General features: G+C 29.8%; 3 protein-coding genes and 1 non-coding gene across 4 annotated transcripts; 3 read left to right on the top strand and 1 right to left on the bottom strand.

Moving 5' to 3' along the window:
* Window positions 1-6,109: 6,109 nt before the first annotated feature.
* On the top strand, window positions 6,110-8,763 carry LOC137811264 (transcription factor MYC2). The gene has a single exon (XM_068612936.1). It carries the CDS (start codon window positions 6,420-6,422, stop codon window positions 8,376-8,378), a length of 1,959 nt encoding a protein of 652 aa, XP_068469037.1. The 5' UTR covers window positions 6,110-6,419; the 3' UTR covers window positions 8,379-8,763.
* Window positions 8,764-20,922: 12,159 nt separating this feature from the next.
* On the top strand, window positions 20,923-22,004 carry LOC137809321 (uncharacterized). The gene has a single exon (XM_090299412.1). It carries the CDS (start codon window positions 21,453-21,455, stop codon window positions 21,792-21,794), a length of 342 nt encoding a protein of 113 aa, XP_090155538.1. The 5' UTR covers window positions 20,923-21,452; the 3' UTR covers window positions 21,795-22,004.
* An 831-nt stretch (window positions 22,005-22,835) lies between these two features.
* On the bottom strand, window positions 22,836-26,513 carry LOC137811265 (FAM50A-like protein). Its single transcript, XM_068612938.2, has 2 exons — window positions 26,388-26,513; window positions 22,836-23,813 (listed from the first exon to the last, which is right to left on the bottom strand). Exon 2 carries the CDS (start codon window positions 23,791-23,793, stop codon window positions 23,287-23,289), a length of 507 nt encoding a protein of 168 aa, XP_068469039.1. The 5' UTR covers window positions 23,794-23,813; window positions 26,388-26,513; the 3' UTR covers window positions 22,836-23,286.
* Window positions 26,514-26,619: 106 nt separating this feature from the next.
* TRNAM-CAU (transfer RNA methionine (anticodon CAU)) lies at window positions 26,620-26,704 on the top strand. Its single transcript is given in 2 exon segments — window positions 26,620-26,657; window positions 26,669-26,704. It is a non-coding gene; the product is annotated as a tRNA-Met (tRNA).
* Window positions 26,705-27,913: the final 1,209 nt, after the last annotated feature.

The raw sequence follows: 27,913 nt of genomic DNA on the forward strand, positions 1-27,913 counted from the left end.
AAAAAAAGTAAAATAACTTTGGCTAGTAGTATTATGTTGACAATAAGATGGATTAAATATTAAATAATTGTGGTAAAAATGAATGAAAGAGATTTTGTATTATTGATTAAAATTAGGTTGGGATGTATCGAGAAGCGTGAAGTAAGGAGGCAGCAATATAGCGTGTGGTGAAGAGATTGAAGTAATTAGAAGAAAGAGGAGGTGTACGGATAAGTCCACATTCATTGGGCTCAGCACCGCCAAGTTGGAATGCTTTGACTTTTAGCCGCGGAATGGAACACACGCGGCGGCTGAAAACAACAACTTTAATATAATAAAAAAAAACAAGAAAGATGTTCCGCGTGCAGATGAGAAGAGAGGGAGGAGGGGGGTGAAAATATGAAACACGTGAGGTGCGTGGGTGCACCTGTGTTTTTTTTTTTTTTTTTTCTGCGTGTGTGATTAAAAGTGAGAAATGATTGGCTTCTTTAAGTCAGTGTGAGACTGTGTCTGACACTGTGCGTCACGCTTATGCCACTTTCAGTCTTCATCTCTTCACACCCACCCATTTATGGATACTCGTTGGTACTTCGGATTCCATTCCTTACGCTCTCTCTTTTTTACCATAACAGTACACACACAAAATCAAATACTCCTCCCTTTCATCAAAATTAATAAACATCACACAAAAATAAACAATATTAGTTTTTTTTTCATATTAACTTAATAAAACTCTGTAAAAGTTATCGGAGTAACTTCTATATATAAATTACCCTAACTTAATTATAGCTATTTTTTTCATAAAAATACTTATGAAGAAGATTGTCCCCACGAATTTAATATCAGACATAAATATTCAATATTCAGCGTTTATTTCAAAAAATCTAAGCTTACATAAATACTCTTAACTTTTTATACGATCTGTAATAATACAACTTTGACTTTTCAGATTATACAAAACTGTTTTGTTGTAAGTCTCGAAGCTACAACAAAATCTTTATGGAAACTACCAACTTACAACACTGTCAAGGAAACTTATGAAATAAAATAACAAGAGATTAATTTTTTTTTTTTTAAAAGTAAGCGATAAATTTTTATGATAAAAAATATAAAATAAGTTATTATAAAAATTAATTTAAATATATAAATTAAAATAAAAAATCATTACAAATATTTAAAAAATATATTTTAAAATAAAAAATTGAAACAAATTTATAAAATGATAAAATTTAAAATTTTATTTATGTATTATTTTAATAATTTATTTTATTATAATATTAGAATATATATTAATAAAATATTAATAATTAATAAAAATAATAAACATTTTAAAACATAATTCATATTGTCCCAATACATTCTATAGTTTCAATTAAAGAGTCCAGATTAATGATAATTTTTATATATATATATATATATATATATTATTCTCTTAATTCATTAAAATATTTTTAAGAAATAAAATTGTAATAAAATTTCAAAATTTTTTCTTTTAATAGTTTTAAAAAAGTATCCATAAATAATTATGTTTAAAATAAAATCAATTATATTTACACTTTTTAGATTTTCTTACTATAGTAAATTTTTTTTTTTTATGTTTTAATGAAAAAAATATAAAAATTTAATTATTTTCATCGCATTTTTTTATCAATAATATTCTATGGTTTGATTCAGATAGACTGTAGAAATAAGTGCATACTAATATTAAAATTTGTACACAAATCAATCTTTGAAAACTGTACTTAAGTAAATAAGTTCCTTAATATATATATATATATATATATATATATATATAAATGCATATTTCGTTTATATTTAACACAAAATAAATTATATGCAAATAAATATATCTTTTAAAGATCCATTTATTACTGGAAGAAGTATCAATAAATTCAGAGTAGTTACTCCAGAAAAACTTGTTGCCTAATATTGGTATCAGTCTCAGATGAAATATTAAACACAATTTATTGGATATATTTTCATATGGGGAGAGGTCAAATGATATAATGTTAGCGGTACGGCTGAAACAACGAAAAGGGAGAAAAAAAATACTTCTTATTTGATACATTCAATATTTACATAATTTTTATATTGTTTTAATACAACAGTTAAAGAGAGTTAAATGAGAAAATTGAAATTTTAACTACAATAATTTTAGGACCCTAACGTTTTTTTGTCAAGTCGTTTTTCATCAGATATTTTTCTGATAGTAATTTTCATTTTTGACTCAAGCACGTGAGGATATGAAAGATTTTGTGTCGGAGAGACTATATGAAATGACTATTCTAATTTATTGCTAGATTACGACCCCACTTTTTATTTGTCATGGCCAATGTTTCGTTGTTGGAACTTGATGAAATAATTGTGGAAGCAATATTTTATAAGAAAAAAAAATATTCATTCATATATTATTTATTAATATTTCATAATTGTCTTTTTTTATTTATTTTAGAAAAGATTTTTTGAAACAATTCATTATATAATAATTTCATACCCAATTCTTGTCTGTTCATATAAAATTAAACTAAAATAAAATCTTATATATTAATTCTACACCAAACAGATCATACCAAAGTAGACCATACGATGAAGAAACAATTATAAAACGAGACCCGTGTCTCCATCAAGAAACAAGAAAATAAAATCTCGCGAAACCCTACAGACAAAATATGTAAAACCATGACTATATCAAAACCTAGAGATTTTTTTTTAAAGCATGTTATTACAACTAGAACAATGTAATTTATTAGACAAAAGCACTCTTAACCCCTAAACAAATTATTATTATTTTTATTTCCTTTTTATTCTCCTTTTTTAATTTCTTTTTCTTGTAATACCCTTTTTCACTCTTTTGTTTTTTTTCCAAACTGTTTTCTTTCTACTTCTATGTTTTCCCACTTTTCTTCTTAATTTTATTTTTTCTTTTTCTAAAATTATTGTTTTTACTAGTTCAATCTTTTTCCTTTCTTTTATTTTTTTTTCCACAAAAATTATTACATAGTTTCGTACCTCACTCTTATTTTCCTTTCAAATTTGGTAAGAGAAAATTTCAATCAAAATTTATTTTAAATTATTTATCAAAGATATATCTTACCAAAATAAATGATATCACATAAAAGAAATTATATAGTATTTCACTAAATCAAAATATGAGAAAAATCTTCACCAAAATATATTTCAGTATGATTGAATAATATATATGATAATTATTTTAGTTTTTGGATGATAATATCATATCAATGTTCAACTTATCAAGTCATTTTTTTAGACTTATTCAATCTCTCTTCATATTTTAGTAAATAACTTTAATCAGAAGTTACATTGTAATCATAAATCACTCTTTGTTCATACACTAAATTATTTCACTCTTGTTTCATAGTTTGCAAGAATTTTATTTTTACAATTAGTTATAGTTTCCCATTGTCTACATGATAATTTGTTGAACAACAAAAACACCTTTATTGAGTAATTTACAAACTTACCATATCATGTCTTAATAAACGTCTTGAATTCATTAGTTGTAAATGAATACTGATTCACGTTAATATTTTCAATTCAATCCAAAATGATGCATAACATAACTATTGAACTCTCCAATAGGACCTTGTTAATCCTTTTAGTTAACCTGTTATTTTGTGAAGTATAACAAACAATGTAATGTCTCAAAATGTGTTTAATCTCAAACTCCTCAAAACATATTTACAACCCATCATCTATCCTTTTAAACTTGACTTTTCTTTGTGAGTCTACTAAACAAATTCAACAAACAAATAAGATATAAGACATAAATGAATTCATTGAAATATGCTGCTAAAGCTGTGTGACCTTTGAGTTATAAGACCATGGCACTTAAAGGTAGGTGTAGCCAATAAATTCAATCTCCTCTATTAAGTATTTGTGGAACTACGTACACTATTACCCAGTATATATGTATTTTTTATTATGTTATATTATTTGAGTGAGTTAACATTATATATATATATTATATTTAAATTTATATACTTATTTGAATCAAACATATGAATTATTATTTTATATATTTTGTGTAACCTATAAATTGAATGAAAAAATTATCTACAACAAATATTACTTTACTTTAGATAATAACATAAAACCAATGTGTAAAGCATTCAAATCGTGGTTTAAACTTTACATAATAATTTGTCCATTTTTTTTTATAGTTGTGAAATATTGGGTTGTGAACATTATACAAAGATAATAATTTTTATCCTCTGATCATGTCTGCTTTTAAAATCGTTACATTAAATCGGTAGAATATGCACACTTTTTTAAAACTTATAATTATTATAACAGATAAACTTTATTGTCATATAGTTATAATTATGATTATGATTATTATTAATAATAATATTATTATTTTAATTTTTTAATATTAATAATAATAATTTTGATTTTGATTTTAAAATTGAGATTTGACTTGGATTTCAAATGATAAAGCAGTGGAAATTTATGATTTAGAGTTGGAAAGATGTTGGATAATAAAAGACAAAGAAAACTTATTGTACATTTAGAATCTAAAAGCATATTTTTTCATTTTATTTACGGATTAATTAAACGTGATTTAAAATATTCCTAAATTTAAAAAATGGACTAAAATAACCACATTATTTATCTTAAAGGAAACTTTAATTAGGTATGATTTATTATTTTTTTAAAAAGGTGTTATCAAAGTGTGATTTGATAAAGAAAAACATGGTTTATAATAATTTATAAGTTATATTTATAAAAGTGTAGATCATATCTATATTCATGTCACTTTTTAGGTTAAAATTTTACTGTTTAGTCCACATATATTTAAGCAACATTTATATATACATGTGTTGTAATTTAATGTTGTCTAAAATAAAAATGATATAGTGATTAAACAATCAATATAAACTATATATTACATATTTATATGAAAGAAAAGAAAAGGTAATTTGTATTACGAAGTAGTATTATCCAATTGTTTTTAGTGTAATAATATTTTTTCTTCTTTTATTTTTCTTTTACTTTTACATATATAGTATTTATGGAATGAGTTTTTTTTTTTGCGCTAATTTTTTTTTATCGTTGCATACCTAATATAATATACGATGATTTGACATTCAATATAATAAAAAAGGCAAAATAAGAACATAAATCATGTTTGGAACCACGTTATATATGATTATAAACTATTATTATTTTTATAAATTTATTCCATACTTTTATATTTTTAAGAAAATTAAATTGATAATAATAATGATATAAAAAGTAGATTATTTAAAACATGATATACGATTGAAATGTATGCATAATTATTTTTAGCATCTGAATTAGTTATTTTCCTTTTTCTAATTTTAAAATATAATTAAAAATAAAATAAGAATATAATTTTTTAATTTTAAATTATAATTAAAAATATACTGAAATTATGAAAAACATATATGAGATGGAGATATTTTTAATATATTATTATTATTATTATTGTTATTCTTTTTATTCTTTAATATATGATGGGTGGGCTGTCAATCCCAGGAGGCACCAGAGAAAGACAATTTACAGGTGGAACGCAGACTTTTTTGTCGTCCACAAAATTATAAGAAAAACATGACAAAATAATAATAATAATTGTGAAAATGGAAATGAAGTAGGTCCCAATTTACACACTAATTCTTTTTGTTATACAATACAACCATAAAATTAAAATTTAAAAATCAATTTACCTACAGATTATATAAATTTGGTTATTTTAATTTCTTATTTAATGAAACGAAAAATCTTCGGATGAACAATTATTAAAAAAGCAAGAGAAATATTTAATAAAAAATGTTTATTGTGGTAAATATAATTAATATTTACTGTTTAAATAAATAAGATTATTTAATGAGATATATTAAACATTTTAGTCAAGTGTTTTTATAATATTCATTAAGACATCATTTATCTAAACTTAGATTGAAATATAGTTTAATACCTCTTCCATTATTATTTATAAGAACCAGTTGCTTAATTCATCAGGGTTAAAAATTGTTCACAATAAATATGTATTAATTTTTTAAAATTATTCTTATCGGTAATATTTTAATATTTTTTTGTAATATTTACAAATACGCGGTGTTTTTTTTTTATAAAAAATGGTGACACCTGGGCGTGTCTTAACGAAAAACTCTCCGTGGGGCATTTGGGTTTCGCGGAAGGCTCGCACTTGCTCACTCTCAGTCAGTTCTCTCCAAACCAAATACTACTAAAATTCACCCTAAATGCACTTCAAATAAATTCCAAACCCAAATGCATTCTCTCTTGTTTGGTAGCTAGCTTTACGTGTTTATCCCCTTTTCTCTTTCTTTTTCTCTCCAGTTCTACCTTCCAAACCAAATCAATTTCAATTCCCCAAACCCCAAAGCCCAATCACCACTCATCAATCACTAACATCAACAACTAGCGTTAGCGAGTGGATGAATCTCTGGACGGACGATAATTCCTCTGTTATGGAGGCTTTCATGTCTTCCCCCGATCTCTCATCCATATGGCCACCTCCGGCGCCGCCGCAATCCGCCGCCGTCTTCAACCAGGACACGCTCCAGCACCGCCTCCAGGCTCTCATCGAGGGCGCCAGAGAGAGCTGGACCTACGCCATCTTCTGGCAGCACTCCTACGACTATTCCGGCTCCGCTCTCCTCGGCTGGGGCGACGGTTACTACAAAGGCGACGATGACAAAGCCAAGGCCAAGGCCAAAGCTAAAGCCACCTCCGCCGCCGAGCAGGACCACCGCAAGAAGGTCCTCCGCGAGCTCAACTCCCTCATCTCCGGCTCTTCCGCCGCTTCCTCCGACGACGTAGACGAGGAGGTAACTGACACCGAGTGGTTCTTCCTCGTCTCCATGACTCAGTCCTTCGTCAACGGCGCCGGCTTGCCCGGCCAGGCCTTCTTCAACTCCAACCCCGTCTGGGTCATCGGAGGCGACCGCCTCTCCACCTCCCCCTGCGAGAGAGCCCGCCAGGGACAAGTCTTCGGCCTCCAAACCCTAGTCTGCATACCGTCCGCAAACGGCGTCGTTGAGCTGGGGTCTACTGAGTTAATTTACCAGAACCCGGATCTGATGAACAAGGTCAAGGTTCTCTTCAATTTTAGCAACAACAACTTCGATATGGGTTCTTCTTGGCCTGCTACCAGCGCCGATCAAGGAGAAAACGACCCCTCCACGCTCTGGCTCAACGATCCTGAAGTTAGGGATTCAATTAACACTGCCGCAGCTACCCCTTCTGTATCCGTTTCGGTTCCCCCTCATAACAGTACTCACGGAATTTCAAAGACGATGCAGTTGGAAAGTTCTATTCAAACCCCCGGTTCCAGTACCTTAACTGAAACCCCAAGCTCTATCCATGCTGTTCCACAGAACCAGAGCGTTTTCTCCAGAGAATTGAACTTCTCTGAGTACGGTTTTGACCCTAAGAGTGGCAACACTCACAATCAGCATTCCCTGAAGCCCGAATCTTGCGAGATTTTCAGCTTCAGCGACAGCAAGAGAACCTCTTACGGCGGCGGCGGCGGCGGTGTCAATGGTAATTCCAATTCCAATTCAAATTTCTTCTCTGGTCAATCACCGTTTGTTGCTGTTGCGGATGAGAACAACAATAACAACAACGGGAAGAGACGGTCCCCGAATTCGCGAGGCAGCAACGACGATGGAATGCTTTCGTTCACCTCTCGCGCGATTCTTCCGGCAACTAATTTGAAGTCTGCCGGCGGAGGCGATTCCGATCACTCGGATCTGGAAGCGTCGGTGGTGAAGGACCCTGTGGTGGAGCCGGAGAAGCGGCCCCGGAAGAGAGGGCGGAAGCCGGCGAACGGAAGAGAGGAACCGTTGAACCACGTTGAAGCGGAGAGGCAGAGGAGGGAGAAGCTGAATCAGAGGTTCTACGCGCTTCGTGCTGTGGTTCCCAACGTGTCCAAGATGGACAAAGCGTCGCTTCTGGGTGACGCCATATCTTACATCACGGAGCTGAAGTCCAAGCTTCAAAACCTAGAATCAGATAAAGATGGATTGCAGAAGCAACTTGAAGGAGTGAAGAAGGAACTCGAGAAATCAAGCGACAACGTTTCTTCTAATCATACGAAACACGGGGGTAATAGTAACATTAAGTCGTCGAATCAGGCGTTGATTGACTTGGACATCGACGTGAAGATTATTGGGTGGGACGCGATGATAAGGATCCAATGCAGCAAGAAGAACCACCCCGCAGCGAGGTTGATGGCGGCGCTGATGGAGTTGGACTTGGACGTGCACCACGCCAGCGTATCGGTAGTTAACGATTTGATGATCCAACAAGCGACGGTGAAGATGGGGAGTAGGTTTTACACGCAGGAGCAGCTTCGTTCGGCCCTGTCGGCTAAGGTTGGGGATGTACGATGATAACGAGTCTGCACTTTGCGGCGTTGAGTTGAGTTGAGATTATATGATTTGTGTTTGTGTCATGTTAGCTAGCTAGCTAGCTCTGTGTAAGTTGTGCTACTCTGGGATATTTTAAGCCTTCCCAGTAGCTGTTTCTGTAAAATAATAATAATGTCTTTTCTTTTTGGGTAGTAGCTCAGTATGAATTTTGAGGTAATCAAGTTGGGAAGCTTCATGGAGTTGTAGAACCAGGTAGAGGAACAGTTCTCACCTAATCTGTGGGTGAGAGGAGTGGAGATAGCAGCTAAGTAAAATAGGGGTATTTTTATCTGTCTAGATCGTGTATATATTAATAATCATAAATGTGAACGAACACCATGCAAGTTCTCAGTGTTATTATTCTTCAGATTATCAGTTCCACTCCCAGTCATTGCTGCCATTCCAGTTTTGGTTATTCAAATAATCATTGTTTGTTTCTGCCTTTTACAAGAGATTATAAGAGAACGCCATTCTTTTAAAAATCCCCACTTGTTTTTTGATTTTAGTTGGAGCATGCACTGCCCACTTTTTACAGGTTTTTTTTGTCTAACCATGGAAGAGAACAATTTTTTAATCATTGTTGGTATGATGGAGTTGTTGTGCTTTTGCTGTCTGATCTATCATGGGAACAGTGTGAATTTTGTGTCAATGGGTGTGATTGAGCAGATAGCTTGGTCGTCATTGGGAACCAAAATTTCTGAGCTGCTTTGAGTTGAGTTGATGTTCCTTTTAAGCCATGTGAAAAATGCTTACCAACAGAAAACAGGTCATGCTTCTCTGTCTTTATGCTAATTGGATTTGTTTTTGAGCGTCTACATCTATGCTACGTTTACAAGTTTTTGACTTGCTCGCGCTGTATTAGATCTTATCTCATTTTTCCCATCTGGTTTGCGAGTTTCCTTATCGGGTATTCTGCTAACTAATGTTCTGACCCTACTACCAACTTTGACAATGAAAATGTATTCCGACATGCATGGTAGGATTGAGGGGAATAAAAGGGTATCGAATGCTACTTTAGTCCCAAGTTGTCTATGTACGAGGCTATGACATGTATGTGTTTGTGGAATCTGAATCAGTGCTAATGCACGGGAATAGCCAGAAGTTCACCTTAAGAAAGAGACCCAAAGGGATGGCTCTTTCTATTAAGCTACATTAAAAACAACATGGAATTTCATTCGTTTACCAACTATTTCTTCTATGTTAAACTTAAATGGTTATAAATGGAGTTTACAGCAGTATGGGTGTGTACTTATACTAGCTCCACAGCTGGCCTTTTTGGCATTTCAGGAATCCTGGGATATAAGCAGAATTGGATAAAACTATTTTTAAGTAAAGTTTACCACTGCTACATATATATGCTAAAAGCTTTAAAGTTGCATAGTTGCTATAAGATAAGTTATTGTTCCATTCAGTAGTAATTATGGAATTCTCCACTTAAATAAGGAAATAATTTCACTACAAACTTACTTAAAACAAACGGAAGATGACACGGGCACGATTAATAGAGGCCATTAATTAATGCCTTAAATAACACACTTCACAATTTTCCCCATGTGCTAGGGTGTCCTTAACTGCTTTCAACTGTAACCTTCACAGTTCTTTCCTAATGATATTGGGATAGCTGTAAAATCCAGTTTTCCTTTTGATGACCTAAAAAAGGCAAAAGGTGTTAAATGTAAAGAAAAAGTTTTCTTTACACTGTACAGTGAAACACTTTCATTTGACAACCCAAACAATAATATAATAATATTTTATATTAAAAAATAAATTAAAATATTAATTTAATGAACTGTAAAGTGGATGTATTTACTGTGAAGAGCAACCATGCTTTAGCATATTGCTTTAACAACGTTGGAGCAAGACGTTTCCATCTATCTTAGACAAAACAAAACAGGCGCAGGATGCATGATACAACTAACCAACCGCTATACGTCCATCATTCCAATTATGCAGTTGGTTTGAATGGTTGGAATAACAACTCAGCAAATGATGCCTTTATGCTTTCTTCATTCTTATAATTATTTTTCTAAAATTTCTTCAATCATCATGGGTTCTACCAAACTTCCAAGGTTTCAATTTCAGTCACTCTTATCATGCTAAATTTAAAAAAAAGAAAAAAACTAGGTGTAAATTTTGTATCTATAATAATAGAATGAAATTTTTGGAATGAGTCGTGCTACAAGAGAAAATAATGGGTAGAATGTTAAAAAAGGTTAATTTTGAAACATTATATTAAATTGAAGGAGTAGATAGTGGTAGCTATCAGTAGAAGAATGGACAGATAAGCTATCCTCATCGATGTTCAGTATAATACATACAAGAATACAAAAAAGTTCCCACCATTTGACTACTAAATTAGTTTTTGTTTCGGGATTAAAGATGAATAGACGCCATTGTCAAGCAACGACAAATTTTTATTAGCTGATGCAAAAGATTGCGTGCTCTGAGAAAATTGAGGTGCTTCGTTTTTTCCCTTGTTTTTGTTCATTTAATATGATGACATTGAAGTGGATCATATTTAATTCATGTGGGGTTCTTCTTGTTTCGTGTTGATCCAAGCTGAATGATGAACATGTTTTGAATGATTAAAATTAGTTGAATTTGGCAAGAGCAGCTCACAAGATGTTTATTATATAAAGACAGTGGTCATAAACTATGATATTACAGATAGGCCTAGGGTAGAAGATGACCATAAAATAGGGCTAAATATCTTATGATAGAAATTCAGGCACATTATTGTTTTATGTGTTTATCATCACCTATATTGCACAAAGACTAATGTTGGATTACATCACCACGAAATCTTTCAATTGTGATGACTTGATGAGAATTTGTCCCAGTATCATCTTTAAGAGTGCATGCAACCAATGGGTAGTTCCACGCCAATTATTAAAAAATTAATTATCACATGTGAGCAAAATGTTAATAAAGCTAGAAAAATTATCATCAAGTGACTTGTAATTGTACCCTCATGGAGGCTATTAGAAATGTTAATACTGAGTTAATTTAATTTCAGATAAGATAGTAGGTAAAATTATCATATACATGAGAATGGAGATATTATCTTACAAAACATATTTTTTTTAAGTTTAACTAAATTTAAAGTCTATTTTTAAATATATTACAATAACAATATATCATAATAAGATTTGTTAAGTGTATAGTTAGATTTAAATCTATTTGTTATCAAATCATATGAGAGTTTAGTAAAGTTTGTTGTATCTATCATTCTATTCATAATTAGATTTCTCTTCAAACACTCAATATATTTAATAGGTAGAATATAGACATCTCATATTAAAATCAAATTAATATATATATATATATATATTTATTTATTTATGAGTCAAATTAGTATCGATAGCTTTGACCTCTCTATTTCCTCTTCTAGTTGGTAAGAAACAAGAAATTCAGACTAATTTGAGTGAGTTGCTTCACTTAAAATAAAAATATAAAATAATTAAGAAAAATAAAATAAAAGAGAGACAATATTAATAAATCTGAAAATATAAACAACTTTATCAACTCCAATATTAATAATTTCATTTTTCTAAAAAAAAATACACTACAAGAAAATCATGAAATAGAAATCAATTTTTAGAGATCAAAATAATTAGTTACAATAGGAACTAAAATAAAGACCATTTTAAAAACTAAAAAAAAAATTGATTTCTAAATTAGTTTCTATTATTGTTAAATAGTTTCTAAATTGGTACCTAATTATCAACTAAGGTTTTAACTACCAATTATTTAGTTTCTAAATTTGGTAGCAAAAACCTTGGTTGCTAATTAGATACCAATTTAGAAATTATTTAACAATAATGGAAAATAATATAAACTAATTTAGAAACCAAATTTATTTTTAGGTTCTAAAATGGTCTCTAATTTAGTTATTATTGCAACTAATTATTTTGGTTTATAGAAATTGATTTTTATTTCATGATTTTGTAGTGATAGTTTCAATTGAGTAATTTTTAAAACGGTAAAGTACAAGGTTAAGTAAGTCAATTCCTTTTAATCATTTTAAAAAAAAAAAATCCTCTTTTGTCATCTAATAGAGATCCGTTAGACCATTAAAAAAAATCATTAAATATAAACTAATTTTAGAGACAGCAAATAATTAGTTGGTTTAGTAACTAAATTATAGACTATTTTAGATATTATTAATTTCTAAATTAGTTTATATTTTTTATAAATAATTTCTAAATTAGTATATAATTAATTATCAATATTTCAACTACCAATTATTTAGATTCTAAATTTAGTAACTAATTATTTAGTGGACTAAAACAAGTTAGTTAGGAGACTACCCTTGCCAAGAGTTAATAAGACATTTATTGAAATTATTAGATATTTATTATTAGAAGGAATGTTAATAATATACTTTTTAACTAACTCTCTGTTCTTAATTGAAATTTATTTTCAAGTAGTCTCATTATTTTCAAAATGAAATACATGAAACAGAGAATAAAATTTGCAGTTGTTATTTAGTAGACCCAAATAAATTGTCATATATAGGAGCTGTATTGAGAAAATAATGTTACCATTATACATATATTTTTCATATGTCATACTAATGATAAACTGAAGTTGTGATTAGGTTCTTCCATGTGTTGAAAGACTATCACACAATCAACACATGACTCTTTAACAAGTACGTAATAAGAGCTGTCCCATGTTTATAACGTGAATAAAATTTTGATAAATATTATTTATTTAAATAGATGAATAAATGGAGTGTAGAATTTAAATGACAAAGCACAAAATGAAGAAGAAGGAATTAGAATTCATATTAGTCTATGAATACACGTTTGATAGATTACAAAACATGAAGGATTACAAAAAAATTATATCATAACATAAAAAAAGAGTAATGACTAATGAGGTAGACAAATAATAAATTAAAAAATAGAAAATATCTTAATATTTGTCTGTATTATAGGCAATCAGTTTTATTTTTTTTATTCACAATTTATAATTAATGGTCAAAAGCATCGATCGATCGATTTTATCAAATCATTTATACATATTCAGAGAAAAATTAGCAAGTCTAAATCTAATTAATGTTTAACTAATTTCTCATGGAAGTTGGCCAAATTAGTTAGGCTTTTATTTACGTTTGTCACAGCATGTTTCATAATCTAGTGATCCAAGTTTAATATGATATATTTAGTGTGCTTGGAAACTAACAACCATTCAAACTAAAAATCACATCAATATTTTGTGAAAACTATACCTAATCATTTATATCACACCTGCATAAAAAATGTAAAGACTCGCAAAAACAAACACCCAGTTAGTCTATTTAAAAATCTATTTCATTTTAAAGTTTTCAATAAGTTAATAAATTTCAAGTTGTTTAAACCTATAAGTTTGCTGCTATTACATGTTGGAGGATTTGGATAGAAGTTATAGATAAAATTTAAAATAATAGAACTAAAGTTGTTTTTAAGAATGGACGAGTTGATTTGGTTAAAGTTTTTACTGTGATATAAATGAAAATTTGGTTTTGAGTTACGGTAAAGAAAAGAATGACAAATTTCTCTTACTCGAATTAATGTTGTATATGAGGTTTTTGAAAAGTTTATGTTCAGTGATTGCTTTTTAACAATTTGTTTAAGATTAGAAGTTTTGTTGTGTTCTAGTGCAAATAATTAGGTTTCCGTAGTATCTCGCTGGTTTGTTTTGATTTTTCTAGCTCTCGGGTGGTTGGCTTACTCCAACTTGCTACCAAAGATCTTTTTCAGTTGTTGGAAAATGATGTAAAATGATTTTTATTTTGTCTTCTTTTTTGAAAACTTGACTCATTTGGAGGGATGATGTATTTGTGTTCTCATATCATGTTTATATCTATCTAGTCATGTCTATGTCACTCTAGTTGTTGTTTTGTAAAGTCAATCGGAATCCTAGTTGATTGAATGTTATTAAGGTTTGTTTAGATATTTTTGTATAAGGGTTCAGACACTCCTGATTTATCTCATTTTATTTTATTTATTTTTTATTGATAAAAAATTAATAGACTTGTATATTAATAAACCTGTAATTCAAAAGAAAAAAATTAAAATAGTTAAATTAATTTACCTGTTTCAAATATTCATATTAACATCAAATATTAATATTTAAGAGTTGACATTTAATTTTAAAAAATAGGTTAATCATAATGTTTAGATGCGATTTTCATTACTTCAAAAATAATAATGGTCAAAACATAATAACGATTCTTAATTTCAGTAACGATAATAAATTTGAGATTCTATATTAATGCAAAAACATGAATTTACACTTAATATTATATTAGTTTTTATAAAATATATAAAATATAGTGTAGTGACAATTTCATAATTATGATGTTACATATCATATTGGTTGTTCTAAAATTGATCTAGTATGTCCCATTATTATGATATACTCACTTTTGTTCATTTTCATTCTGCATTATTTTTTGTTCTTTTCTTCCTTTAGTGTTCATTTGTCAAAACCACATCATTCTCTCTTTTCCCTTTTTTCTTCCATTTCTCCTCTTCCATCATTTCCCCTCTTCCTCCATTCCCTTTCTTCCTTCACTTTCTCCTTTCCTCCATTGCTTTCTTGTCACAACCACCATCTTCATTTTTCAAGTTGTTGTTATCTTCAAAAGGTTATTTTCATCACACCACCACCTTTATATTGTTGCATCTATTTATAAGAAGTTGTGTTGTGACTGTCATCCTAAGTTCCATTGTGCAACCATTAAATATTATTTTTATTATTTATTTCTTTTATACTTTTACAAATTACATAAATGTTAAATATTATTTCAATTACAAATTTTATTATATAATTGTTATTGTTATATCCAATTTTAATATAATTGTTAATTTTTTCCGCCACGTTCATTATAAAAGGAGAGTTCAAATACTCATATTTTTAATTATAATTGAATAAAATGTGTGTTCTTATCTTGATGGAGTTTTAAGTGGCAAGTCACTTCTTTCATTTATTACATTAAAAAAATAATTAAATAAAAACAAATTTTAAAAATAAAAATTAATTAATTATTATATTAACTAAATTAAATATTATTTTAGAGATTAACAAAATTCTGATTACCAGTTACTTTTTATATTCTTAAGTTGAAATTTTCTACTCTTGCTTATTTAATGGAGTATAAGTGACACAAGTTCTTTCTAATTCATAGATTTTTATCTTGAGTTATAATCTTGAAATCTTTTCTTTTTAATGGCTTTTACAAAATCAAAATCATAATTCATCAAATAATCCTTCTAAAATTTTATCTAGGTAATCTAAACTTCTCATGCATTGAAAATTTCCTAAACTAACTTTCATGCATTTTTAATGAAAAAAAAAGACTTTCTTCACCTTTCCACGATTGTTTTTCTTCACATATTCCTAGATCCAAACAAGAATAATTATTGTAAATTCATTCAAGTAAACAATAATCATTCGAAAACAAACTAAACATACAAATCGATGTCCTATTTAACAAACAAGTCAATCATAATATTTAGTGAAGTCATTCTTTATAAAAATATGACTAATACTTAGATTTTTTTTTAGCAAAGAATTAAAGAAATTAAATTAAATGGAACACGAATTGAAAAGTTAAAGATAATATATATATATATATTTATTTGTATTCCATTAATTTTAGTCATATAGAAATTATCGAAACGTTTTTATCTCCACTAATGTACCTACGAAAAGAGTTTAATATTTATCCTACGAATTCTTATAAATATATTATTCAAAACTCAACAGTGGCACAGGATTATAGGTGTGAGAGGGTGTCTTTCCCCTCCTAGAATTATATGGTCATAGATAGATGAGAATATAATTAGGAGGATTTCCAATTTATTTTATAAAGTATGCTAAAAAAAAAGAAGTAAATATATAGAGAAGAAAATTAAGATTTTATTTTTATATTTTCCCTCCTCGTCTATTTAGTTCGTCCTCTCTTTAATAGTTACTTATTCTATTCTAATTTTGAAAGAAAAAAAAATAAGGAAAACAAAAATTCATTGTTTTTACTCATGTCTCACTTATTTTGTCCTATTTTTGAAGAAAAAAGAGAGAATGAACTGCATCTTGTCGTCCCAGGTGAGAGTAAAGTATTAGTTTCATATTATATTATTTATTTATGATACATGAGTTTTTATTATTTCTCATGCATTTCTTTTTAACATACTGAGGTAATGTTTGAAATATAGAAATTTGAATAGTTATATCTTCTTTTCTTTTCCAAGTCCTTATACTTTAACTAATTTACGTATTCTTATATTTTTTAAGAATTAAATGAAACTCATTTATCAAATATTTCTCTTTTTATTACTTCTCTTAAATTTTTAGTTATGATTGAATTATTAAGGATTGTACAAGAATTTAAAAGAAACAAGATATAACATTGGCGATTTTTTTTATAGTTATAGTTATATTACTTTGTAATATATATATATATATATATAAATTTTTAGTATATTATTTTTACTTTTCCGAAAAAATTCTAATATCATATTAACTTTAATTTTAACTAAAAATATAAAATTAATTTATAAAATAAACTTTACATTTATATAATATGATCTTAATTTTTAATATGGTAATTCCAATAATAATTAAAAAAATAAATTTTCCATTTTCGTGATATCTTAAAATGTATATCACGACTAGATTACTTGTGCTATATTGTTTGTATCATACTTCAGAATACATCTAAGAGTGTCTAAGAATCTCCAGAAATAATTTAAAAATTTAATGATAACACCTGAATTATGAACAAGTTCATAAAATGGATTCAAATGAATATTTGTAACCACACAATTAAAACATAGAAGGTGTGTAATTTACATCACGTCAAGGGTACTTTTGCATAATGAATGATTGATTTGAAAGAAACCGTTTATTGGAGAAGAATTGATTCAAAATTAAAGAAGTGGACCAGAACATATGATATGCCACCAAATGAGCCACTTAATTCAATATTTCCTTTAACAACAGCTCAAGAAAATCCACGTGAAGTTGGTTTTGTCATTACAATGCTGACATCCCATGGCCATGGAAAACTGATTAATACCTGTTCTTGTCTTCCTGCTACAGTCCACTTATATTCTCTAATATCAAAATTAATAATTAGGCACATGTTTTTTTAATACTATGATGATTTCGGAGTTGGCTATAAACTAATTAACATGACTTTATTAAAAAAAATTAATAAACTTTGCCCAGGAAAAATTCTTAGTAATAAAATTAAAGATAATAAAATAATTTGTTAGTAAACTTTAGTATTAAAATTGCAGGCATATATGTTATTTGTTAGATGGTATCGATTAATTGAGTTGAGGGTTAGAAAAAAATAGTCAACAAAATCATATTTAATTTACATTTATTAAATAAGGAAGAAACTTCGTTGAAGTTTGAAATGGAAGACTTTTTGCGGACTAAATCATGGTTTAGTTAAAAGTAGTCTATATATAATTTGTGTTTCAACAAGAAAGTCTATGGTGGCTTGGTACAATAAACTATGCTCAATTAGGACTTATAAAATTAGTTTTTTCTTGTTCTTATAAAAAAATAAGCATAAAGAAACTCTTCCACGTATACAAAACCATTGCATCTTCCATCCTTGCTTACAGTAACAACGATGAAACAAATTGATACTAGATATCAATTCCATATTTTATAAAGTAAATTTAGATTAGATTCGTCGATCTAGCTTAAATTTTTTTTATCACATCTAACTGATCAAATGAAATAAAACATACTAAAAACATGATACATTCCTGAATAAAATCTCAAATTTTAATTTTAAATTACAAATCAATGACCTTGAGTGGAATTTTTATTTGTAGGTATACTAATATGATCTGTTGTCAATTTAAACAAAAATGTAAATATGATAAAAAAAATGAGGTTTTTGCATGTACAACTAATTAACTTTTTCTTTTATAATAGTAATAATAATATTCGTATAAGTACTTGTGATGTTTGAATGATATTAGTTATCTGCTAAAAAAAACATTAACCACGGCCGTCTAAAATAACAATTGAAATGTGCGGCACGATTGAAATGTGCGTGTAAGTAGCATAACCGTGTTTTATTCTTTTAATTATTATAACTTTAGAAGCACTAACCATTTGTATTATTGGAGAACTTGTCATGTCCAAACGCAACAAACTTATAAAAGGAGGCTACATAATAATTAAATTATGAGAAGAGCTATATATTCTTACTCAGAAAGAGTTGGAGTAGTATAAGATCGGTGATCGAGTTGTATAACTAATTAATTTTTTCATAATTTTTTTTTATGAAAGATTGTCAAATTTTGATGATGAAAGTTGAGTGATAGTTATATTTGTAAAAGATTTTTTGATGTTTAAGTTACCAAGAGTTTGTGAGTGTGAATGATTAAGTAATGAGTGAAAGTAATCAGAAGAAAACTCCTACAATGGTACTTATAGGTTTGTTTCTTGATATATTTGCATATGATTTGCATCTAATTCTGTTTTTGAAATTTTGTAGATTTTATTCTCTTATTCTTATACTTATATTATGTTTCTCCTCTTCATTAAGAGAAACAACTTAGATTTTTACTTGATTAGGGTTCACTCGTAGTAGTAGACACTCCCTTCAAACTGTTCATCAGATTGTCTAATTTATTTTATTCCCACCAAATTCTTTCTATACCTTCTTCTTCATTAAACTCAATGTTTTTGAAGTGTTTTCTTCATTTGAGACTTAACAAATGTATCGTCGAACCTTCTACTTTATGTAACCACTAGATTGTATATATTGTGTAATATTGTATTGTCTACTATGACTAAAAGTATAATATTAACATAAATATTAGTGCATGACAAAATAAATTCTATTGGATGAATCATAAATAAAATAGTGGATTTATTCATAATTACAGTCCAAGAAATCCATGATTAAAGCTTTAAAGTGTAACTTATTCTCATCAGTGGCACAAACAGGCTAACAATTTCTACCTTCTTATTGATAAAATAATCATTACTCTCGATGATGTTTTAACATTACTGCACAACCTTATTATGATACAATTTAGCATGTATGTGAGGTTGGATACAACAAAAGTTACAACAATGTTGATATACTTTCTTAGTATAGACATAGGTGATGTTTCAATAAAGAAGAGGTAACATAAATGTGTGAATTATTTTCTAAGAAGTTTTTCACAATAACACATATATGAATAACTTGCAAATACTAACTTTACCTAGATGAAGCAAGTAGTTGATTATATGTTGCTTTTATAAATAACTAAATTGAGTATTTTTTTTTATAGTTATATTTGATTTTATATTAATTTTCATATAACGTTATTTGACCGTTGTAGCAGACTTTTATGCATATGCATTTTTCAGTTTGAAATGTTATTTGAAATTTGGAACTTCATTTAGAGTTCTGGCCAATAATTTTGCTTGAGTTGATGATTTTCTTCTTCTAAATCATTTCCGAATTTCCCACATTTTTCTCTTTTAATTTTTTCAAACCTTCAAATTCAAATTAAGAACCTAGGCCTTTTGACATTCTTATGATAACGACTAGATGTGTCAATCTCTTTTATTATATTTTTCACTTTTTGATTGTGTATCTTTTTCACCTTCGTCATGATCTTCATTTTCTAGTAAGTGCATATCTTCATTTGTTTTCTCAGATCTATAATTTTCGTTTTTCTCATCCTTCTCTTTATCTTGTTCGTCAATTAGATCTTTTACTTCCTCATATTCTTCCTCTTCAATTCTTTCTCCATCATGTCCAATAATGTTATCATCCTTTCATTGTTTATTTTACTATGTATCCTCCTTCAATTCGAACAATTTATCATTTGAGTTGGTAAAGCAACCATATGCCTATATATTCTTGGTCGTGCTTGGGATTCCGCCCCTGCTCAAGGGTGAAGAAGGTGAAGGGTGTACAGATTTATGGTTACTTATTATTTTCATTAAGGTTAAAATAGTCTTTTCGCTAGATCTATAGAGTGAAGAAAGAAACTATTGGGGTACAGAAAGAAATTATCCCAATCTCGTATTACAGTACAGGTTGAAGATAGTGGCCCATCATCTATCTGGGTTCATTTTTTTTAAACATTTGAACTCTTCGTATAAAAAGGAAAAGAAAAGACTTACTAATCAGATAAATCGTAATTCATGAGAGATAGCCAAAAAAAAAAAAAAAAATCATCAGAAAAGGAATAAAGAAATTGAAAAAAAAAAGTCTAAGCAGGTTTAATCATTTATCTATAATAACTTGACTAGTTTTATTCTCATGGTAAATTTTCGTCATGGGCTTAATAATGGGTATATTGGCGTGAATAAATAATAAAGATAAAAACCGTCAAAGGTCAAAAGAAATCCAATTTTAATAAAAAAAAATCAATATAAATTATGCGAGAAACCATAAATTTGTTTACTTTACAATATTATAAATAATCAGTTTCATAATAATTTTCTTTTACTTCAGTAAAATATACGTTTAGAACATACACTTATTTTCATCATTCTTATATTAAAAACTGTTATATGCTATATTGATCAGTTTACTATTTACAGCTACAAACTTTGTTAATTTTAAAACCAGCTAAAATAGAGGGAGCTGAACATAGTTCCATTTTGGGGTAACAAAAACACAAACACGCCTATTGTGTATAGAACATTTGAGTTGGTGACAACATTTGCCATGTGATGAATGACAGAATAACTCCCTTGCAGTAGAAACCTATCCAACAGCAACAGGAATGAATGAGTCATTGGTCAATGGCACATGCAACAACAAACGCCACAATTAGAAAAAAATGGCTAAGCTGTTTTTGTTTTGGGTCAGAATCCATGCAAAAATAGAGCAACAGCTTGCTTGTACTAATCAATTGCATTGTCAAATCCAATCTTGCAACCCTTCACCATGTCTTCATCCCACTTCATTTCCATTGGCCTAATGTATATAAACTCACCTCCTCCCCACTTCATTCCACCAATACTCCTACCAACACAAGAAAGAGCAGGTTTTGGTTTTTTGAGACAGAAGAAATCACCAACACAATGAGTCTCAATTGCCTTACCTGCAGCCAGCTACTTCAAAGGACAGACTCCTTTGGGGAGTTATTTGCAGAAAATGAATTCAAGGAAATCAAGGAAATATGCAAGCAGGTTGATAGAAGCTGGTCAAGCAACAAGTTACCAGCAACACCAAAACGTGAGCTACCAAAAGTTAGTACTGTGGCCAAGCTTAAGGGTGATCATCGCCGCAATTATAGTACAGGAGACGTTCCTTATCCTGGATCCTCAGGACCAAAGCTCGTGAGGAGCAGTGGAATGAGAAGAAACTGGAGTTTTGAGGATGTGACTGAAACGCAAGAGCAGCAGAGTATGAGGTTCCACTGAGATTGATCACATTATTGTTCTGTTTCATTGCTGTGTCTTTTCTGTCTTTTGTATACTTTCTTTATGGGGGATGTTGTAAAGACAAGGGACATTACTAAATGATGGTATTCCAAACACACTGTACAAGTTATGAGCCTTTCCTTTTGCACCATACATGATTCACATCCTTGGTAGTTTTTGGATTCTTATTTCTCCTATGGATTCATTGTATTTCGTGGTTCAATTTATTAATTCATCACATTTTATATTCCATCTCTCTACTGTGTGTACCTTGGAATGCTAGAGCTAATGTTTGTGGTGCTTTAAGGTGAAAGAGGAAGATTTGTATCAAATGAATATCGATAACCGCCATGATCTAAGGTTTAACACGAAATCTTACATGGGATCAGAAGAAGTTAGCAAGAATAAAGAAGACTAGATGGTGACCCGTGACTTGTGAGGAATTTAATATTAATATAACTTTAAACAAAATTTTATAATACGAAAATTTTCCTTCTTTTATTTTTCAAATATTATAGTAGGTATAACAATAATACAATTTGAGTCCTAACAGTAACTTTATTTTGCATATTTGTAAATTTCATAAATTTAATATATTGAGTTTAAAAAATGTGCAGAATAAGGATATGACTCCAAATAGTATCTAAAAATTTGTCTGGATGTTCTATCAGTTTTTTACACGATTTTCTAAAAATAGTTTTTAATTTTAGTAAATATTATGAATATTATTTTTATTTGAAGTAAAAAAAGGCTAGATGAATGCAATTGAAAAGTTATTAAAGGATGAGAATGAGTTTGGAGATGGCAATTGTATTTTATTCTCTGTTCAATGTCGAATTCTATTCATAGGGTGTAAAGTTAACAATACAGAAAATGTAATATTAGTGTTAATGTCACTGTAATAGTAATAACACAAATTGCAAAAATGATACTATACTCAACCAGTTTCTTTGACAATTCATTGGGTTCTTAGTTTCAATTACTATGAACAAAAGATGGAATGGCAATAATGCATTAACTGTAAAGATGAATGAGTGAGAATTGTAAGAGACAAAAAGTATGATATTTACTTCTAAGATCATCCTATTTTGTAAACCAAGATTTATATATTACAAATTCATAAATAGATTGATGGTTTGTTTCTCAAGCATACTTTGCACTAAAGTTGAAAACTCTACCTGCATACTCAACATTTCATAAAAAATCCATTTCACTGTGGAGATGAACTTCTGATTAGCCCTGTGCCAAAGATCAACCAATGACCAGAGTCAGCCAGGTATCTTCTTTAATGCCCTTTCTACGTCTGTGATGAAAGATATGAATGAATAACGTAGAAAATGAAGCAGATTTTCTGTGGTGCTCATAATTTCAAAGCCTGCCAAGTAATGAAACGGTGGTTATCCAGCATTCTTTACATTTATATAATGTCTATCACAGAACAGAAAGTCCACAGGGACAAATACTCTTTTTAAAACGAGAAATGAAGAGTCAACTAGTTTTTCTTTCTTCTAGCTTCTGCTTTCCAATTTCTTCGACTCAGCACCACTCTAGGAGTTTCAGAACTAACAACACTAGACGATTCAGACCGAATTTCCTTCTCTGGCACTGTTTCTGACTTATTTCCAATGGTTAAGCAAGACACCCCAGGCATGCTAGTTATGGTTAGAGGATCAATAGATCTATTCATTTGTTGATGTTTTAACACATGGGCATGTCTAGCATCCTTCTTCCAATCTCGCTTACAATATATGCGGGTCATGCAGTTGTTGTGGTTCCTATTTGGTGGTTGTTCAACCGTCACAGATGGTGTCTCTTCGATAACAAATGACTTCTTTGTTTCAGCTTCTAGCCGCTTCCGTGCCCTATACCTTCGTTGCCTCTCTCGATTCTTCAGACGACGAGTCGTTATGTCATTACGCCCCTTAGAGCGTACTCTTTGATCAACAGATTTCATTATTGAACTATCTTGTGTACCACCAGCTCTTTGATTGTTTTCCATTTTCAGATTAGGACTAGCATCTGCAGTATTCAATTCAGTTTACAAAAGAATCTAGAAAATAATTCTTTGTGATGCATGCATGTGATACTTTTATTAGAGCGAGCAAGCCTTTTAGTCTATTTCTGTACTTCACTGAAAGGCCACTTTTCTGGCAGAGCACCATCAATAACCTCAAGCAAAATGAATAGGGTGAAATTTTAAAGAAATGCACAAGTTATAAATGGCAAAGAAATGTCAATAAAAAAATTGTTTATTGGAAACATGGAATAAAACAAAAACAAAACTAAGTAAACAACCACAAAATTAGAAAACAAAAATGCAAAAACTATCCTGCCCAAAATGTAAACGATGATTCTCTTGACTTTAATATCTTTCATCCCTCTTTTTATGTAACTTTCTTAACTTCCCATCAAAGGGAGTTAAAGGCATGAAAAGGCACACAACACCAAAAGAGTCATACAAACCATGACTTTGGAAGCATATTTGATAATATTAATGAAATCTAGTCATCTAACTGGCCAATTGTGATGCTAAAAGGTGCAAATAATCAGAATATTAAAAGAACTTAAAACTAGCCACCTAATTTTCTAACTGTTAGTCTTTGGGTCTTTTAGCAGCAAATACCTTTTGTAAAATAAGTAACTATTTTTACAACGAATTTTATGCTTGGTAATTACTATTTATGAAAACCAATGCAAAATACTAAAACAGCAAGATATTTTACTGTTTTCTTTTTCTAATGTTAATATGCCTTTCTTTAGTATGGCACGTACTTTCTAACACCCCTTGCTTCAAGGTTTTAAAACCCCTCTAGTGCCTTAAGGGTGCTTTTGCCTTTGACTACCTATTGTCTGATCGTATGTGTAACACCAAAGATTGCATGCAAATCTTCACTATTGAGCATGGAACTTCAAAGTTGTGGGATCCACTGCTTTTTTGAGTATTTCATTGCCCTTTCCATGCTACGCTACCAAACAGCTCCAATTCTGGTGCTTGTCACTCTTCCCTCCTTTCCCCTCCTTCCACACTATTTTCTTCTTAACCAAACATAAGTTAACCATGGCAAAATTGAAATACTTTCAAAAGCTTGTATTAGATGAGAATGGACTAGACCTAATTCAGCCAGAAATAACAGCTCAAGGACAAAATATTGCCAAGGTTATTATAAAGAAAATTCTAGTCATACACTCAGCTGATATGAGATCTTCATAGCTCATCAACCACTCATCTTTTCCATAGAGGCTTTCATCAGACATAAAATATACAAAAAACAAACAAATTGTTGGAGATCCCACATTGATATGAACAATTTACAATATATAAATGGGGATATATCTCACCTTACTCATCTAGTTTTGTGATGATCAGTTGGGCTTAAATTCACTTCTAATATGGTATCAAAGTCATTAAAAGTTTATTTTAGTCAAGATTTGTTTGCCCCCCGGATTCCCACTTGATATCCTCAGTGTGAAGGTGTGTGTTCGAAATCCCACATCAACTATAAATATGACCAATTTAATATATAAATGGGGGAAATCTCACCTTAGTAAGCCGGTTTTCTGAGGATATGTTAAGCTTAAATTCACTTCCTAATATGAGTCTATCCTAGTCAAGATTGATGTCCTCCGTGTGAGGGGGAGATAAATCTAAATGAGACAAATCTCACATCGTCTAGAGATAAGACTAACTTACAATATATAAACCTCATCTTACTAATCGATTTTGAGAAGATGAGTTAGGCTTAAACTGACTTCCTAATACAAATAAAGTTTGGCATTTAAGTGTAAAGACAAGGCACACTTGGACAGGTAAATAAGGAAAGCCGCAAACATACCGTTGACGAATTTTAAGATTTCCCCCTTTTTCAGTTATAAAGGAGGCAAGGTTAAAAATTAACCGTTCATGATTGTCATTGCAGCCACATCCGCTGCATTTGTTTGCAATTTTCTGCATGTTAAGTATTATAACATAACAACGACTATGACAACCACCACAATTCCTCCAAAGGAGATCCACAAGTACTTATATCGAGGGACAATGAGAGTTAACTAGAGAACAGACCAAACATCCCAAAGAAATTTGAACAGTACAATTCCTAACACGTAGTGCCACTTGGGATGCAGCTCCAACGGGTCGGTTTCTTAAAAAAAAATCACAGAATGCATTCCGTACATTTCAATAATCAACAAGTAAACTATCACAAACCCAGATCATAAAAAAACAAAGAATCTGAGTCAAATGGTGTGAACTATAAACTATCCTAGTAACAGTATAATGTGGCACCGGGAAAAAAACATTCAAGAAAAATGGAAACTTTAATTAGTAACAACACGGTTATAGTCAAGGGGTTATGCAGCTAAATAGATTGCAATTGAACCCTCTAAATTTAGTCATCAAGAGGGGTTAAAGTGACATGGGTGGCATCCTCAAATCAGATTGCAGAATAGATTTTAAAACACACAACCATGGGTATGGAACACGTGGCTCTGCAACATAGAAGCTTTGAGCTTTGAGATTCCTAGGTGAAATGGTTATTGAAAGAGTGACTGAAAGGTGGAAGAAAATGCAGAAGAGAAAGTAGTTGAGTTAATTACCTTGGTGTGTAAAGATCCACTCGGAAAGAAACCGCCGAAATGACAGCAGAAGAACAAGTGTTAGAAACGGTCAGGAATGAGTAGTTGTGTTTGTTTAGGTTCGTCAAAGACAGAAGAAAATATGACTAAACACGCAAAGTTAGTCTTGTTCAGGACACAGAGTTTCCAGGAAGTGAAGTTACAGGTATAAGTAATAGTTTTAAAAGTAATATTTGATTCAAAATAGCAAAGTGGGGTGGTGGCGCAGTTGGCTAGCGCGTAGGTCTCATAGCTTCTGAGTGATCCTGAGGTCGAGAGTTCGAGCCTCTCTCACCCCATTTACTTTTTAACATTTTTATGATTTGTAAAATTTATCATTATTTATTATACTTTATAAAAATTATCATTATTATTTATGACGAATAACATGTATGGAAAACTTAACACTTTCTTATACTTGCAATAGAATTTTTACAAACTCATAATTGTCCTTGATAATTTATATACGAATAGTTTTAAATTAAAATATACATACTAGTGTTAGCTTTATAGAATCACTGCACATTTAATTTGTAGAAATATAAATTTTATCTTAGGAGATGGAGAAGGATAATATAATCCACTTTTTTTTAGCACCTTTTATTACGTCAGAGAAACAAGGAGATCACAGAAATCATTTTAGAGATATTACTTAAAAACATTACATAATTATTGATTAATAAAAATTAATACATTTTTTTCTTTTTTTTTATCTAGATTATATGGTAAACTTAACATCCTATATATAAATCAGGTCACCATATTCGTTTTGGTGAATGCATTTTTTTTACATAATACATTGATATTTGAAAATATTATTGAATGGTTATACTCAATAATTCATTCAAAACAGTTATTTAGTTTCAACATTCCATCTTCTCTTTCATGAAAAAGAAACTGAAGATTTCATTCATAAGAGTTATTTAGTTCCAGTATTTTAAAATATGCATATAAAAAGATTAAATATTTATATGAAACAGTATTCACCATGATATTGAAATTTAATGAGAGGTAACGTTTTATTTATTTATTTATATATATATATATATATAACACTAAAAAATATTGTAACCTAATTGAATATTTCTATTCAATAATATATATGAATTTTTATTTAAAATAATTTGTCACACTGCTATACAAAATATTGGTGTTGAGTATATTTCACCATATATTATCACTTGAGTACTCATTATAGACATAATCCATCAACAATTTTTTGTGTGTAGATTGTTTCTGGGTACATGGTGTTTTAATCTAGGTTCTAAAATCATCAATGAAGTATACAATATTTTTTTTTTCGTGTAAACTTCATATTTAATACACAACCTTTGAGACCACGAGACCATCTAAGGTACCCCTCACGACGCACCAATAAAGGGTCATAATACACACATAAATCACAAACACATACAAAAGAATCACTACACACTCATAAAAGGTCATCATACATACAGTACACAACATAAAGTATATTATATAATTACATATACATCTACATGCATCTT

Source organism: Phaseolus vulgaris, chromosome 2, assembly GCF_051622355.1.
Source record: "Phaseolus vulgaris cultivar YP4 chromosome 2, ASM5162235v1, whole genome shotgun sequence".
In the NCBI taxonomy this organism is placed as follows: domain Eukaryota; kingdom Viridiplantae; phylum Streptophyta; class Magnoliopsida; order Fabales; family Fabaceae; genus Phaseolus; species Phaseolus vulgaris.